Source organism: Cephus cinctus, unplaced genomic scaffold (genome assembly GCF_000341935.2).
Source record: "Cephus cinctus unplaced genomic scaffold, Ccin1 Ccin1_scaffold1333, whole genome shotgun sequence".
Taxonomy (NCBI): Eukaryota; Metazoa; Arthropoda; class Insecta; order Hymenoptera; family Cephidae; genus Cephus; species Cephus cinctus.
Genome location: NW_014333751.1, coordinates 476,091 through 493,648, shown reverse-complemented (window position 1 = coordinate 493,648; position 17,558 = coordinate 476,091). Strand labels below are relative to the sequence as shown.

Here is a 17,558-nt window from a genome sequence, read left to right as displayed (position 1 = left end):
CGTATCGCCTTTTTACATGAAAAAGTAAGCTAATGTGAAACCGGAGAATGGTAAAGGGAGTTGCAATAAAACTCAAATTGTTATGTGTAAAGTTCCATTGATGGAATGTTTTCACTATTTCAAATAAACTTTAAGGTAAGTACAAAATAAACAAAATTAAATATATTGTAAAACAAATACATTTTTTATTATCCGGATTGTAACATTAACATCTTTATAACATATTAAATTCTGTCACAACTATTAACGAATCTCACTTAAATTGTACATTTATGCTTAGCATAGCATTTTATTAATATCCTAGTAATCTTCAAGCACTCATACCTAAGTTTAATGTATATACTTGAGTATTTGAAGGCAGTGATAATATGCATACGTTTGGACTAGATTCATATTGCTACACAGTCTCTGCAGTAGGTGTATATTTAGTCCTCTTTTTTTTATAAAAAGTCGATGAAAGCGTCTTTTATTTCCGTTTTCAAACGGAGGTTTCGTTGATGATACTCTTCCTGCTCTGCCCTCTTAAGACTTTTTCGTTTGTAGCTTCTTTACTATAAAAGTGTATATCATTGACAATCGAAACTTTCTGATGCTCTGTAAAAGATATCAAAGCTATTCATATACATTTTCCAATGTACAACTACGATTAAACTAAATAAAAGTTTCATATATATTTGTTTTGTTTCAAATTAAGACATTAAAACCTGCCACTGATAGAGGTTTTATCATATCATTATTTCATCTATTATCTGGACGAAACAGTATAATTAACAAAGTGAACTATATATCATGGAAATCAACTAATCCACAAAAAAACTGAACAAACTACATAAAGGGTACTGCTATACCTATGTATCTAAGTTCGTATAATTCTTTCATTTTATTAAAAGAAAAATATGTGAAATACTCTTACCGCTCACAACTCTATCGTAGTTCGCTTCTGCCAGATGAATAGTATATAAATTATTGCTTTTTTCGTTCAACAGCTGCACATAACGTACTGAATTCTTATTAGTATGTTTATGCTTACCTCCATTCACGGCCATCTTTCCACTTTCAACTGCTTTCAACCGCCAAATCCACCAGTAACTCACAGCACCACCATTAACACACTGTGGCTCTATGGAACACCAGTGCAGTACTGCCAGTTACTGAAAACTGATTTCGGAACACACACTGGTTATCTTCAATCAACGCTTTTATACAACAATAGAGTATGTGATGCACCCTTGTTTGATGGGATATTAACTATTGCTGACAAATTCTTATTACCCTAGTCAATATCGTACCAAATATACATTCTTTGTCCATTACAATGTACGATGAACCAAAGGATAATTAATCAGTAAATATTACTATAGCATAGCTTGAGAAAATGTAACAATATTCAATTAAAGTTGATTATACAACACTAGAATGTCTATTTTACACTAATCACTCACCGCCCTAATGTATCTTGCATTTACTCCTGTGTCGTACAAAACACCTGCCATCGATTGGTTCCATATCATTTTCACCCTCAATACCGTAGCGTTTTATTCGAATAAAAATGAAATGAACGTTTTCTCACGGTTTCAAAATAAACATAAAAGTAATTTTATGAAGCTGTAATTTAATAGGAATTAATTGTACTCTCTTCTTAATCAAACATTTGATCGTGATGTAATTATAATAAATTCCAGAAACCAGAAGACAATTCCTCTTAATAGAACACGTGACCGGCGGTGGTGGGGCATTGCGGTCCACGCTTCGAGGAACATGTTGGGTTGAATTCAACCTGGACAACCGTGTGTTCCCTGGTGTTTCCAGCACGGTCAGTGCTCACCGGGGAACGAATGCTAGTAACCTGCAGTAGGGAAACAACTTGACAGCATCGATACGTTCAGTTTACTTCGTGCGCTCACCTGAGCAGGTGCACCGTGCGGGCATCAGTACTGTCATACATATAATACCTAAATGTTATGAGTGTATTATAATATTAATACTGTCAATTAATATCAACTAAAAGAACCTGTGATAAAGTAAAAGAAATTTTCGAATTTTGAAATCAATTTGAGGATATACGAAGTATGGAAAAGAATTACTGGAGGAAAAATATTCTAAAATAGGTAAGTACAGGATACGTGTTATATATAAGGATTTGATTATAGTATTTTAATTTGTTGAGATTCTTAAATTGACGTTTTTGCCAACAAGTTTCAATACCCTTTTTTTTTCATTTTGAGAATTGATTTCGTATTTGATTCAGTATTTGGATTGTTATTGGGTTTTTGCTATGATAGTCATGCAATTATTCTACAAAGCTTTGAATTAAGGTTCTGTCACACAAGGTGTCTATCACATTCAGCGTGTCAGTGCATAGCTCCAGAAATTCTCTGACGTGCAATTAGTGCCGATTTAACACGTGATTCACTTTGAATTCACTGCAAACTTTGATGTGCGGTACGAGCTAAGTTTGACTAAAAATTTTCCTTGCTGGATTTCCCGGCAAAATAAAATTTAAAACACGTGTCTCATATGCAGTTCTGTTTCGTTGCGTATTTTCAAAGTTAATAATCAGAGTGGACACCCAATACCTTCTATTAGACTTCATTGCGGAGTAACGTGTGCCACATTTTTTTTTGATGATCCAGCATTTGAATATTCTGAATCATGAAGCAACAGCAATATCATAACGTCTATACAATATTTTTATTATACCGAGGCCAGTATTTTATAACACTGGATTTCTCCTTGTAATAAGATACCGGCAATTTTTTAATATCAAATTAAATACACACACGCGAGTTATGTATATGCGAAAATTATATGCAAATAAGGGAAAGTCATAATCATCATTCACTGATGAATTGATATGCGTATGTACAAATTGCGAATCGGACGTTACCACATTCCATAATCATTGCATTATCATGAAATAACTCAATACGTACATTCATATACATATATCAATAATACACGTAACGATAATTTAATTTATCATCAGTAAATGTTTACAGAAATTTTTATAATAATCGAACAAACCTTTCACTACTGTAGAAATACAATTATTAAATTACACGCTAGAACTTCACTCGTAAACTGTAACCCTATCCAATCGTGCGTTCATGCGTAGCTCAATAAATTCAAGTTATTTCGATCTCGATCTCAAACCTGATCTTGTGCGAGTCCAGATTCTTATCCTCAGGAATAAAACGATTATAAAAAATCTGTTCACTCCGGATGAACGGACTAAGTGTCCACTAGAAAGTGGACATAATCGCGGGAAATTCGATTATCAATTACGAATCTATGTCAAGAAATTTCTAAAAGTATGTCATTTTGTATTTTTGCAATGTTTTTTTTTTGAATAAATTATATAGGCGTTTCAAAATAAAATTTATTCAAAGAGACAGTTTTATAAATTTCACAATAAAAATACAACTCGTCTGGAAGCACGTATGAGAATTAATGTAGTAGCTAACTTTTATTTCGCGGTTCGTAGACAGGGGAGGTCGTCGGGCAACGTTACATTTTATAGGGGTGAGACTCGAAACTGTCGGTATATCCTATATATATGCATCTGTTTGTAAAGTGGTATACGCATGTACCCCGCATGGCGATATCGTTCGGAAACACGCATGGCAGATGTGGGAAGTGACGTCACGTGCCCCCGCACACGCCAGCCACTATTTCCGGTCAGAACGTGACCTTAGTCATTCCAAATGTGTCTGATAAATGTACCCCACGAAAACTTTCTCCTCCTGCACAAACATCAGTCTTTCGGGACCCCTGTAAATTGAATGCACAGTAACGAAGCCTAGACAGAGTGTCGGGACTTTTAGACAGGAAATCTAAGTTATAAAATCACACCATTAATAAGCATCCGCATAACCTGAATAAACAGGATGTCCTCACCTTATCCAGAATATGTATAGTTTTTATTCCCGTTCAATGATCTCGAAAGTGGAAGCAATTTCCTGGTGAGAAGAGCCCGTTTGTGCACTTGTCAGTATAATCATGATGATATATTCACAGGAATACCACTGGGTATTCAATGATCGTAATGCTAGATGATCTAGAAAATTGTTGAATATCATTTAATTTTATAGATTAATAATGTATTTAAAAGTAGATATACTTAGTTGATATACTTTCTCATGATAACTGTGTTATGGGAAAAGTTTATCGGTTGACTTTATTTGGGTTTCCATGATACATGATACAACTTCTATTTCACAATGTTATCGATTCATTAATTGAATTATTGATAGCTGCGGCTTCACCATCGTATTACGATTCTGTAAAACATGAGCGAAACCCACACGTGTACAGTCGTATTATATGACAGTATATCGGTGTAATGTTTTCGTAATTGAGACGTTATTCGAATCATCGTTGATTATTGATAATGGTTTTGTTCCGCTAGACTCCTATTATCGATTCAGTGAAACGAAAGGCGGAACTCTGAACTGAGTCAGCCATAAACTTCCGGTTAGTATAGTTAGCCTTGAAAAAATCGACTATTGTTTTTCACCAGGATGAAATTATCCAAGCTGACGTTAAACGAATTCGCGAATACGCGAGGTGCAAATTTTGGACGAACCGATTATTTACGTGAAGCGAATAACGTATGGAATTTTAAGTCTTGAATATTTTGCATCCTCCAAAAAAAAAAGGGGGATAAGTTAAACGAGCACGAGGTCACCGTGACTAATTGCGAAACGTGGCACTGAACTTGACTACCGCTATTGTTACTTTTTCGGTATTACCCAATATGCAGTATTCGCTTTGTATAATTGTTTTTTGTTCAGCCATACATGTCTGACTTTGTTCTAGAACCAAGAATCGACACGCTTCAGATCATTAATAATTTTATTTAATAATTAAGCTCAAATGATAAACGCGTGACTATCTGTAAAATTATTAATAATTAATAATTTCGTTAAAAGAAAAATTGAAATTCAGTAAGAAATACATGAAACTACCTCATGCCAAATGATAAAGGGAAAGAAGAACTGATCAGCCTTTGTTGGAAGTATGTTAGGTCTGGTAACTGTTGGACGTACGTATAATATGATAATACGATGAAGCATGTATATACATGGGGTGTAATTGCACAGCTGTGACTCGCAGCGGATGCTACTCAAAATTCAAATACAAAGCACCGGGCTATAGTAAGGATATAATTCAATTCCAAAGCGGTCTCATATCCTACAGTGTAAGAGGCAGGAGCGTAGCCGATACAGTTTGTTGGTAAGAAGAGCATTGCTCTACGATAGTGTACAAGTACTTATTTATATACGCATTAAGAGTGTCAAAAGTGACTGATGGTTGAAGAAATGGTTTCATAAGCTTTGACATAGAAATTCACACGAGACATGATAATTAGAGTTCTTAGGATCAGAAGTAAATATAAATTACTCAATTTTCAAAGGCAAGTAAATTTTGGCATATGGATTTTTAAATAATACCTATATATGACGACACCATGGTACCACGATGATATCGTGTCTATAGGTACTATTGTGAAATTTAGGGGACTCATTGTCATTGAAAACCATAACGAGATGGCACTTGAAAATTTACTATAGAACATGTATCAATGTACTTACCATTTTACAGTAAAGATTTCGCAATGAGAGGGAGGTCGTTCCGTTCGTGATAACTTTCAGAATCTAGATGTTTCTTGGGGGGCTGAATTAATGCTGTTTTATAATCTTGTACAATTATCTGGTTTCCGGGCATCGGCCTTGCAGACCACTGACCACGGCCGGATGCTCTCGTCCACAACGGTCGAAGGAACAACGCGTGAGCCACTGGTGAACGAGGCTTAAGGGAACATCACCAATGTAGTTCAACAACCTGAACACATGTATAATAGTTCGTTGATTTAAATTTAGTCGAAAATATATATTTTAAAAATTATGTCAAGCCTCAATGCATTTTTAAGAAAAAAAATTGTAAGCGATTGAATTCCTGTTCATTTCATCTGAAGGAATTCAGAATACTTTTTCCCCACTTTTTTTCAAACAGTACAACCTCTTTTGTCTCCCTGAGAATAATATTTCTTACGTAACCGGTTGCGCGCGAAGTCAAGTCCTCTTTAACGTTACGCTTACACTGCATAATGTCATCGTGAGAACTTGACGGATCTTCCTGCTTGCTTTCACTTGGTTAATTATTCTCGTGGTCATTCAACGACTCTTGACATTGCATGGCAAGATATACCATACGTAGGAGAAAGGTTTGTGTGGCTGAGAAAATCCATTTACGTGTTATCGCACCGAACGTAACACTTTACGGAAAGAGAAGACCGTTTAAACGTATCTGCTGTATTTTTACTAAAAAATTCTTTTTCTCCAAAAAATTCCCTTACTTAGTACGGTAGCTTTAATATATTATTAAGCCATGGAAAAACAATTAGTCTGTCTTTGGTATACGCACTCAATTCCACAGGACATAAAGTCTCACGAGAAAAAAAAAAGTACAATTCCTTATGAGACGTTCAAGCAGTATGCAATTGCGAAATCGTATTCGGTGCAATCACACGCCAGATGCGTCACTTGGAATATTCACATGCGCCAAGTATCAGGCAAACATAATTCAGATGATTGTATAAGCTGGTAATCAGTCATTACTTCAGGATTAAAAAATCTTTGAGTCGATTGTCCATTGCGGTAGATACGACGGTTGAAATAGGAGCCTGACAATTCGGTCTGTGAAATTTAAAAAAATTAACTCAGGAGACGAATTTCATTTGCTCAACGGTAAAAGCAATAAATAACAAACGTATACAACTGAGACTAACGTTATCGTAATTTCTATCGTAATTTCTGCTCGCACGTACCTATGATTAACTCGACCTGTTCACTGGAAAGTTTGTCCTGTTATGATAATGCTAAGTTTTAAGCATACAATTAACACACATTTTGTACACTATACTTTGTATTATCCCGCGGGATAATACAAGAATGAATCTTAAGGAATTCCTCGTCTTGTATTTATCATAAAGAAAGTTGCAGAGATCATGTGAAATTTCTTTATATCTTTTGTTCCACTAGATTCTCTGTATTGTTACTGTACCGTTAAAAGAGAAGGTTACTATTATCTTTATTATTCTGAAAATTTCATTTTATTGATTATTATTCAATAAACATAACGTCCTACTTGTCCTTTCAAGTTTCACCGGAAATCACATTATTTCTTTATTGGATGCTTCGATCCGATCAATAGACTGTGCGGATTAGCGTCACTGCATTTGATTACATGTAAATTGACGTTTCCCTCTATTCAATAACCGGTTCAATGCATTGATCATCCGTTGACGATTATGGGTTAGGATTTACTGTGGATGCGCTTAGAAGTCAGATAACACTCCGATCTCGGAAACAGATTTCACCAACTAGAGTTTTCTCCTTTCAGCTCTCATTATGGCAACGAAAACCTGGGAAGTTGTCGCGCGACTACTCTCCAGGCTAATTGGGATCAGCTGGGAAGATTATTAAGCCGCCTTGTTAATCATCGCTATTCGTCGGCGGAGCGTCGCGGCGCTCGCTGGAGGATTTAATACTTTTCTTTTTTTTTGTGGAGACGCGAAAGTCTTCCTCGCAAAATCGCGTACATGTTTCAGCAGTTTTCAACTCGAATACGAGTACCTTGTGTTGGACAGGACGAATGTGTAGAACTGACGAATTATGCAAACGATTAAACGTATCTTGGATACATGATGACGTCAGGATATATTATGCGGAACACTGCAATGCATTATACTAATTGGACTACATCGAGGATATCTCTTATCATCTTCATAGTCATCTTTTCGATATCCTTATGCTGTGCGAGAAATAATCCTCCACGGTTCCTGATAGACGGACAGACGGAAATTGTCCTCAGATTGAAGGAAGGACCGGAAACGCCAGTAGGTGCGTAAATATACACACGAAAGAGCTAAATTTATTATGAATTGAAAAAACGATTATAATTAATAAACGTAATTTATGTGCTTTTCAGGAAGTCTAATTTACAGACTGCGCGGTGTAGATCCTGATGGTGATGACCTGATATTTGGCGTACGAGATCAACCAGGAAGTGACGTAATAAGAGTGGAAAATTTCAATCGCAACGAAGCTAATATTTACCTGAATAAACTTTTGGATAGAGAAGTACGTTATTCTCTTTGAAGGCATTGGTCGTATCCGAAGACATACTAAGTGAAACGGCCAGTACCTATATAAGCTCGACTGGAAAAAGTACCAGAGAAAATAGACACAAAGGAACAATTTGTTGTCTGAATTGCGAACTTCAATGGCTACGATGCGGTTCCGTATTGCGGGTGTAGCCTAGCGTAAAAGAGATTGTCGGTTCAGGATCGTCTTCGCGTTTTGACCGTTCCGCATGGCCGATCGCATCATCGTTTCAAACCGAAAGATTTCCTTGTTTCTTAGACCCATCATGTAATAATGACATTGTCGAGGATATTAAAGTGAAATTCAAACTGCTTAGTTCAGCAACCGAAACGAATCAAGTACACGTTTCTATATGAATGTCTATCCAGTACTTACGATTCCTCGCACTTGGATACAGCTGTTAAATATATGTTAATAAAAGACAGATAGTCCACCGAGTATAATCTACTATTAGTTCCATTGAATATTTTAAAACGAGAACTAATCGTAACCGAAGTTACGTTCCGACCCATTTCTTTTGACAGGTTGCATGATCGAACCGAATCGAGGTCAAACTTTTCGTGTTCTAAGGACCGATTCTTCCGGTTCATCAGTTCATTTTTCTTTTTTTTTTTTTTTTTTTTTTTTTTTTTTTTTTTTTTTTTTTTTTTTTTTTTTTAAATTAACACAAAATCTTTTCGACCAAAGTGAGATGTGGATGGTCAATTATTTTCTATTACAGACGCAAGACGAATACGCATTGGTACTCACTCTCACCGATGGCAAATTAGGAGATGGGAATTTCATCACTCAGAGTTTACTTTTACTCGTGGAAGATATAAATGATAATGCACCTGTTTTTCGTCCTCATCCAACATCTGTTACACTGCGAGAAGATTCTGGTCCAGGCATATTGGCCACCGTAGAAGCTACTGACGCTGACGAAGGTGCTCACGGACAGGTTGTCTATTATCTTCAAGAACTGGACGGAGATAATGATGTATTTTCTATTTCTACAATGAGCGGAAAAGGTATCATCCGGTTGGTCGGTCGATTGGATTACGAGAGAAAGTATCTGTATCAATTAAGAATTCTCGCTGTTGATAGAGCAATTAACGAAAAGGTCGGTTTTCATTAATATAATTTTTTTTAAATATGTTGTTGGAGGAAATACATTTGTTTTTAACGAATTTCTTAATTTTAGGTTAATACAGGTACTACAGCAATATTGGTAAAAGTGCAAGATGTTGAGGACCAACCACCAGAATTTATAGTTGTTGCACCTGTTACTAGAATCAGTGAGAACGTGAGGATTGGTACTTCTGTGTTAAAAGGTATTGATGCAAGTTGATTTTGAAAATTCTCAAAAATATTTAAAATATTTTCTTATGTTTTATATTATCTAATCGCAGTTAGAGCCATTGATGGTGACAAGGGTATCAATAATAAGGTGACGTACAGTATCACGCAAGGACCAAATTATCTTTTTGATATTGACGCCACATCAGGGTTGGTTTTCACTAGAACTCAACTTGATCGTGAAGCGGAAGAAAACAGTGATGGAACGTTCGTACTAGAGATTACTGCTAAGGAAGTATCCAAAGTCATCCCTGCTCCATCGGCGTCCATGGAAGTCACTATAATTCTTACGGATGTTAACGACGAGACTCCTAGCTTTCGTAGTGGACGATATCGAGCAGAGATCAATGAAAATGCACCGCCTAATACACCCGTTAATTTTCTGGGTGATGCAATTCCCGAAGTGTATGATCACGACCTGGTACGTATACCTATAGAAAGTATTTATTAGCATTTTTTACAAGCATTATTTTTACAATATCAAAATGCACTTTTAGGGGACTAATGGTACTTTTAGAATGTTCATTGAAGGAGATGGTGGAATATTCGACGTAACGCCATCACGTGGCATTAACGAGGCACCATTTTTAATTCGAGTCAAAGATTCATCGAAACTTGATTTCGAAAAACGAACAGGTATCCGAATCATTTTTATTATAATTAATTATTACTTATACACGTGTTTACTTCAATTCATAATTTCAGTTGTGAATTTTACACTGGTTGCAAAGGAAATCGCATCGACAGCGCCAAAATACAGTGCAGTTCCAGTAACTGTGTTGATCAAGGATCAAAACGATAATTATCCAGAATTCACGGAAAGTACATACGAAGTTTCCATTGCTGAGAATTGTGCAGTTGGTACAACGGTTGCATGGGTTCAGGCGTTGGATGAGGATAGTGGAAATTTTGGAACACGTGGCGTGAGATATACAAATCTAGGGGGTAGCATAGCGCACGCGTAAGTCATCATCATCATTCATAATGGATAATTGTGATCGATTTTTTAAAACTCTAATCCAACTGAGTTACTCGTAGGTTGACGCTGAACCCAATTTCCGGTGTGATTACTGTGAAGCAAACCGGTCCAGGCTTCGACAGGGAACTGGTGTCCCGTCATTATCTCACGGTGGAGGCTCGCGATGACCTGGGCAAGGGAAACCGCAACACAGCACAGTTGATAGTAAACGTTGACGATGTCAATGATAATCCACCAGTATTTCTGCAAAATAAATACGAAGCAGTGTTATGGGAAAATCAGGATCACTTTGAATCTCCTTTGGTAGTCGAAGCATTTGACATAGACTTAAACGGTACTACATGAATTTTATAAAATATCATGAGCATATTTTCCAGATTTTTAAAAGAATTTTAATTTCCAGGTACAAAGAACAGTGAAATCGTATACGCTCTAGTATCTGGTGAATTTTCCAAGAATTTCACAATCGATCCAAAGCGAGGAACAGTTACACCGTTACGTCCGATGGATTATGAGGCACTACCAATTAGTCAAGGTCATAAAGAAACATCAGTTCGTCCCCTTAGATTAATAGTTAGAGCAAGGGATATGGGTAGTCCAAGTTTGAGTTCAGATGCACCTTTGATAATTTATTTAAAAGATGTTAACGACAATGCACCGGCATTTGAAAGGACTCTATACAAAAGAAGTATACCAGAAGATCTATCAGGCGGAACAACAGTCTTACAAGTGAGTTTTGAATTAAACTATATACTTAATAAGACTTAAAGAAATCGAACTGACATTATGATAACTGATGATGACGTAGGTCAAGGCCTGGGACAAAGATTTGTCATCACCGAACAATAAACTCGTATACCGAATTCAGGACGGAGCCGGAGACAAATTTGTAATCAGTCCTGAGACAGGTATAATTAGCGTGGCCCCTGGTTCCAACTTAGATCCGGATCTGACGTCACCGAAAACGACGCGTTATAGCCTAAACGTCATTGCTATTGACAGCGGAACGGAAGTTCAACGTACTGCCGAGGTGCTTGTGAATATCACGATCATCGATGTCAATAACAAATCTCCGGTTTTCATCGATCCTGGTACCGTCACCATTCGAGAAAATACGCAGGTACGTTCAGCTCCATTTTTAGCGGTGGGTAGGATTGCAGTCTGACAATGAATTGCCTTTTTAATACACTTTATTGCTTTACTTACCGGATCTTCTTTTATGATGAATAATATCTTTTATATTTTGCTTACCAGTCTATACTTTTTATTACACATAGGTAGGAGCTTACGTGCATCGTATTGTTGCAAACGATCCGGATATAGCACCGATCTTGCGATACAGAATTGATCCGAATTCGTCTGAAGCACGAAATGAAGAGGGTACGATTATTAGAACTCAGGAATATGAGTATTTGGCGGCTTTGGAACTGAATGCGCTGGACGGTCTTTTGAGAGTGGTGCGATTATTGGATAGGGAAAGAGTTGAAATGATTAGACTTGGTCTTGTCGTTGAGGATTTAGCATCTGTCAAAGGGTTACAAATAGCATCGGGTAAGATATAATGGAATCTTTTGTATAAAAATTCTTTGCAATTTTTTTTTTTATTGATTTTAATTTAATATTTCAGCAACTCTGACTATAATTATTGAGGATGAGAATGATAACAATCCAAAATTTCGAAGACCCTTCTACAGAAGATCAGTTACTGAAAATAGTAAAAATGGCGTGAACATAGCTAGTATAGTTGCCGACGATGCTGATAAAAATCGAACGATCACTTATTCCCTGGAAAGTCCAAAGGAAGTCACGGATCTTGTTCATTTGGATCCCGAGACTGGAGAAATGGTTGTTGCCAATAGAATTGACAGGGAAATGTATGCTTGGTTAAATCTGACAGTCAGGGCTACTGATTCTGGAATACCACCTAGGTCCAGCTTGGCGGAAGTCTTTGTGCAAGTTCTCGATGAAAATGATAATAATCCATACTTCACAACAGATACTAGCAACGTAACGGCAATGGAGAATTCAAAGATTGGTACCGAAATTGCTGTGATAGAAGCTAAGGATCCTGATAGCGGTGATTACGGAAAGATCACGTATCTTCTTGATCGAATGTCTTCACAGGTATATTACATTGAATTTCGGTGAATTTTCAAATATCAATTATACCGAACAATTTAGTATCGTAAATGATGTGGTTTTTGATGATGCAGGGAAAATTTGCTATAAATCCGGAAACTGGTGCATTGACTGTAGCTGACAATCTTGATTGGGAAACTAGAAGTTCCTATGTTTTAGTGATAGAAGCGTGGGACAATTATCAATTTGGATACACGGCTGGAGAATCAAGAAATGCTTTCAAGCAGATTGAGTATGCCATCACAGTTATGTTTATTTCGATTAAATAAAAATATATAATACTATTATCATTCAACAGAGTCTTAGTGGTAGACGTGAATGACAATTCACCAATGATCGAAGCACCAAATGGATGTGTAAGCATATCTGAGTTTCATGATATTCGGGACGTCATTGCCATTATCAAGATCAAAGACGCCGATGACCCAACGACTCCAAATGGTCGTGCAATGCTTAGAATATTATCAGGGAATGAATTAGGTACCTTTCCGGTTGTATCAGTTATATTAGTACGAAATGTTAAAATATTAAAATCTTGAATGAATTTCATGATTCAGGATTCTTTATGCTTGAACAAACTGATTACTGGACTGCTAGAGTTCAGGCAGTGCGATCCTTGAAAGGTCATTTTGGAAATTACTCGTTGCATCTTGAGGCGCGTGACCTTGGAACTCCATCGAATAAAGATAATGCAATTTTGGATATATGTGTCACGGATTACAATGATAATCCTCCTATATTCATCAGTCCACAACATAACACGACAATTCGTGTGGCAGAGGTAAAGAATTGACACTATATAAAAGTATTTATTTTCACTTTCATTAAACTTCATTATTTTGTATTAATTAGAACGTGACAGTTGGCACGCCTATCATTGAAGTAGAAGCAGAAGATGCTGATATGGGAGCAAATGGGGAAGTGCGTTACCGTTTAAAACAAGATCTTGCTGGTCATTGGAGAACGTTTCAAATTGACGAGAAAATTGGGACAATCAGTTTGAAATTACCTTTAGACAGGGAAACTCAAAAATTATATGAGGTAAGTAAACGCGCTGTTGCTTTTCGATGCAATAAAAATATACGTATTGCATTTTTGTATTAATTCGAATTATTTAAAGATAAGAGTGGAAGCTTACGATTTGGGAACACCGACTCCACTAAGTTCAGATTTGGATTTAATGATATATGTCCGGAATATAAATGATTACGAGCCCCAATTCTTGATCGATGTTTTCGACGTGGTTTTTACCGAAGAGCAACCACCTGGATCAGAAGTTGTGACGGTTCCAGAGACTATCGACAGGGACGAAGTCGATGACTTGGATGATCCTCCAACTCAAGTTTGTTATTTCATCGTTGGTGGAAATGATGACGGAATGTTTGCCTTGGATATTTTGACGCACGAGCTCAGCGTACGTTTAGGAATTATGAAAGTGATAATTATTATTCAATTATATAAATGCATTATTGTAATTAATAATTAACATTACAGCCTGCCAAGACTCTTGACAGAGAACAACAGGAGGAACACTTGCTACTTATCAAGGCAACTGAAGACTGTAACACTGTACCTGCCAATGAGAGTTTCTTTGATGAAACTGATGATACCCTATTAAAAGTCGTAATCACTGTGGCTGATATTAATGATAACCCACCAAAGTTTATCAGCAAGATATTCACGGGTGGCGTGACAACAGAGGCAGATTTTGGAACTCAATTTATGAGTGTAAAGGTAAGCAGCTGTATAATTTATGATTTAACTTACATATCAATAAAACAATTGGGATAAAGAAATACAAAGTAATTATCAAAGAATGATAATCGAAATTTAATATTGCAGGCAATAGATATGGATGCAGGAGATAATGCAGCAGTCAGTTATTATCAAGTTGGAATTATTCAAATGACCCTTTCCGAAGGGTTGGATGATATTAGGAGTCAACCGTTCCTGGTGGACAGACTGACTGGTGCAGTTAGTTTGAATTTCGATCCACAACGAGGGATGAAGGGTTACTTTGATTTTATGGTTGGTATCAAAATAGCGTAAAAACTGAAATATTTATGATAACAGTACAATGATTTGTCTGGTAGGTTTTGGCTAACGATACTCAAGGACTGAAAGATGTAGCTAGAGTATTTATTTATTTATTACGCGAGGATCAGCGGGTTAGATTCGTCCTACGTCAGCATCCACCGGAAGTTCGAAATAGGATAGAATCCTTCAGAGAGTAAGTATACAATTGTTTTCTCTCTTTTAATTAGTTGTCGTAACTCTTGATATTCTTTTAGAATACTTGGAAATGTCACTGGTGCGATTGTTAATGTAGATGAATATAAGATTCATGAAAATCACGATGGTTCGGTTGATCGTACAAGAACAGATTTGTATTTGCATTTAATAAACCGAGAAGACAATTCCATTTTGGAAGTGTCGGACGTTTTGGAGCTTGTTGACAGGAACATTGAAAAATTGGATACTTTGTTCAAAGACTTTAACGTTTTGGATACACAGCCAGCGCAATCGCAACCGATCGTTCAATATGAACAAGCTGGAACAACATTTTGGCTCTTGGCATTAACATTATTTCTTGGTGCTCTTTTGATATTGTGTATAGCCTTATGTTTGTCTCAAAGAGCATCCTTTCAGCGACAGCTTAAAGCTGCTAACGCATCTCCTTTCGGTACCTATTATATTATTTTTTTGAATTAGTTTTTGTTGATTAGTACAAATCACTGATTTACATCACTTTACGTAGGTGCTACAGATTCCGAATTTATTCGTGGTCCAGGACGAGTTCCTAATACGAATAAGCACAGTATGGAAGGCTCTAATCCAATTTGGATGCACGCTTATGAAAATGAATGGTTTAAAAACGACGAGTCGTTTAGGTAAACAACTTTATAAGTTTTTATTGAAATAGAAATGAAAGAAAAAAATTATTGTTCAATTGTACTATGTTACTCTTGTTGCAGCCATACGTCCGAGAGAGATTCTTTGGACGAAAACGCATTGAACAACGATGAAATATTGAATGGAACAAATACCAACGAAGAAACTACTGATAACAAACCATATTATATTCAGCCAAGAACTTCCTCAATTTCCAGGTTTGTAATCTTAAGATTATCTATTGAGTTTTACATTATCTCTGTATTAGCCTTGTGATTATCAAATGATATTCTTCATACACTTTTTGCAGTAGTTTGGATAGTGCCACAGATGAGCAAAATGATCTCAGCCGTAAATCGCCACCCCATCGTCTTCACAATCCTGTAGTTAACAATCCTTTGGGTAAAAAACTTGAGACTACGGAATTGTAAGTGCTTCATGAGGGATGTAGAATGTAAATGTGACTTTAAAGGAAGTCTTGAAAATTTTATTTGGCAGCGAAACAGTTTTATTTATACGTAATAATCAGTGGTCGTAAATACTGCGTGTATCAATATAATATTCGTATATTTCGTACAGTGCAGCACGAGGATGATGGTAAACAATACATTGTTATAAGATACGTATAACGGCGTATAAAATAACACAATAATTCCCATAGTAGATTTTGTAAATAATTAACACCTTTTACTAAGTATTTATTTATTTACAATTAATTAATTATTAAGTTTCGTTGATGAATAATTATTTATTGTCGCGTATTATTTCATGTACTGAGTACAATCGTAGACTATAGGTACGTTAACACGATACCCCATATGTCAGATCAAATAATTACTATATGTTATTGTTTATTGTTATACGCAGACGTAATTGTCGTCTTTTATCCAAGACGAGTAGCGAGAAGACTTGTAAAACATCGATTATACGTTTAAGTGATTTTTGTACATCCTTTTGTAGATATTTTGTAGTTTCATAAAGAACCTTTTAACACCTCAATGGTGAAAACAGCAAAAAAGAAGTACAGTGGGACTTCGATAACTCGAACTTCTATAAGTCAAAAATCTTCGTAAGACTATGAATCTTCGACTTTTCTAATGCTTCACTTCTATAACTTGAAAACCCTGATTGATCGAAACCGCGATAACTCGAAGCATATTTAGTTTTCCTTAAAATTCGAGTTATCGAAGTTCCACTGTATCTCATTCAATTTCCAAAAATCTCCATCCACCTAAGTTTTGATATTTATTAGGATCTAATATTTAAACAAAAAAAAACTCTTACATTCGTCGGTGTGAACGGCCGCCTGGTCAGTGAGGGTAGAATGACCGAAGGTAACCGCATATCATATATGTTGTATATACAGTATAAACCATACGTGTAAAACATACCTATATACTATACCTACGTGTATTTAATTGCCATGCAGGTTGGGAACGTTAGCACATCTATCAAGTGGCACTTTTATAGTAGTAATGTTTTGCGAAATGCAAAAATACTAATGATTTACGAGCAGTCACTTTTCACGGGAATTGATATTTGATATTAAAAAAGAAAACCTTCGAAATGAACAATTCCTCATTTAAAATATTCGTTCTGCAGTGCATTAGCACGCGGTATGGTATATGCAATCGATAAACCTACAGTTAATTTTTCATTGATGACGATGAATTGAGATTTGCCCTATGAAGCTGTATGTGTTGTACATCAATGATAAGTTTGTTATTAATATTTTTATACGCCGAATGCAATCGGTGCTCAATTTATCTCAATGAAAGCCATTATTATAAATGTATATGGTTGATTTATTAATACCATGGTCAAGTACCAAAGACTGCAGGATTTAATTCTCGATAATTTATGCTCCATTCGAGTATTTCATACACAGACTTGATTACTATGCTAATATCTGAAAAAGGATTGTAAAAGTTCATTTCAAACTCCCAATGTAAATCAAGAACACAAACTTTGGCCTCGCTCGGTCAGTCACACTCCACGTGTCTTTCACCCTTATTCGTTTTATCTGAGACGTTGAAACGGGG

At 36.1% G+C, this 17,558-nt stretch overlaps 1 protein-coding gene across 6 annotated transcripts; it reads left to right on the top strand.

Annotated features, from left to right (window-relative positions):
* The first annotated feature begins 1,845 nt into the window (after positions 1-1,845).
* Positions 1,846-16,522, top strand: LOC107272965 (cadherin-23). 6 transcript variants are annotated; one of them, XM_025090247.1, is made up of 26 exons: positions 1,848-2,108; positions 5,739-5,854; positions 7,405-7,904; positions 7,993-8,144; positions 8,890-9,270; positions 9,352-9,481; positions 9,560-9,927; positions 10,004-10,142; positions 10,212-10,467; positions 10,545-10,819; positions 10,889-11,214; positions 11,294-11,605; positions 11,763-12,036; positions 12,113-12,609; positions 12,699-12,856; positions 12,923-13,104; positions 13,182-13,405; positions 13,477-13,665; positions 13,745-14,038; positions 14,119-14,358; positions 14,467-14,652; positions 14,718-14,854; positions 14,916-15,307; positions 15,383-15,515; positions 15,600-15,734; positions 15,827-16,522. In XM_025090247.1, the coding sequence occupies exons 3-26, from the start codon at positions 7,706-7,708 to the stop codon at positions 15,945-15,947; spliced, it is 5,700 nt and encodes a 1,899-aa protein (XP_024946015.1). In that variant the 5' UTR covers positions 1,848-2,108; positions 5,739-5,854; positions 7,405-7,705; the 3' UTR covers positions 15,948-16,522. The 6 variants fall into 6 exon arrangements, with proteins under 6 accessions (XP_024946017.1, XP_024946015.1, XP_024946016.1 ...); XM_025090248.1 differs by having other exon boundaries at positions 5,739-5,862; XM_025090249.1 differs by lacking the exon at positions 5,739-5,854 and having other exon boundaries at positions 1,846-2,108; positions 15,830-16,522.
* The last annotated feature ends 1,036 nt before the right edge of the window (positions 16,523-17,558 follow it).

Coding starts and splice junctions, on each gene's coding strand:
- LOC107272965 (XM_015750684.2), top strand. CDS start 7,706: ATGATGACGTCAGGATATATTATGCGGAACACTGCAATGCATTATACT. Junction 11,606..11,762: donor CCATTCGAGAAAATACGCAG/GTACGTTCAGCT, acceptor TATTACACATAG/GTAGGAGCTTACGTGCATCG. Junction 13,105..13,181: donor ATTATCAGGGAATGAATTAG/GTACCTTTCCGG, acceptor TTCATGATTCAG/GATTCTTTATGCTTGAACAA.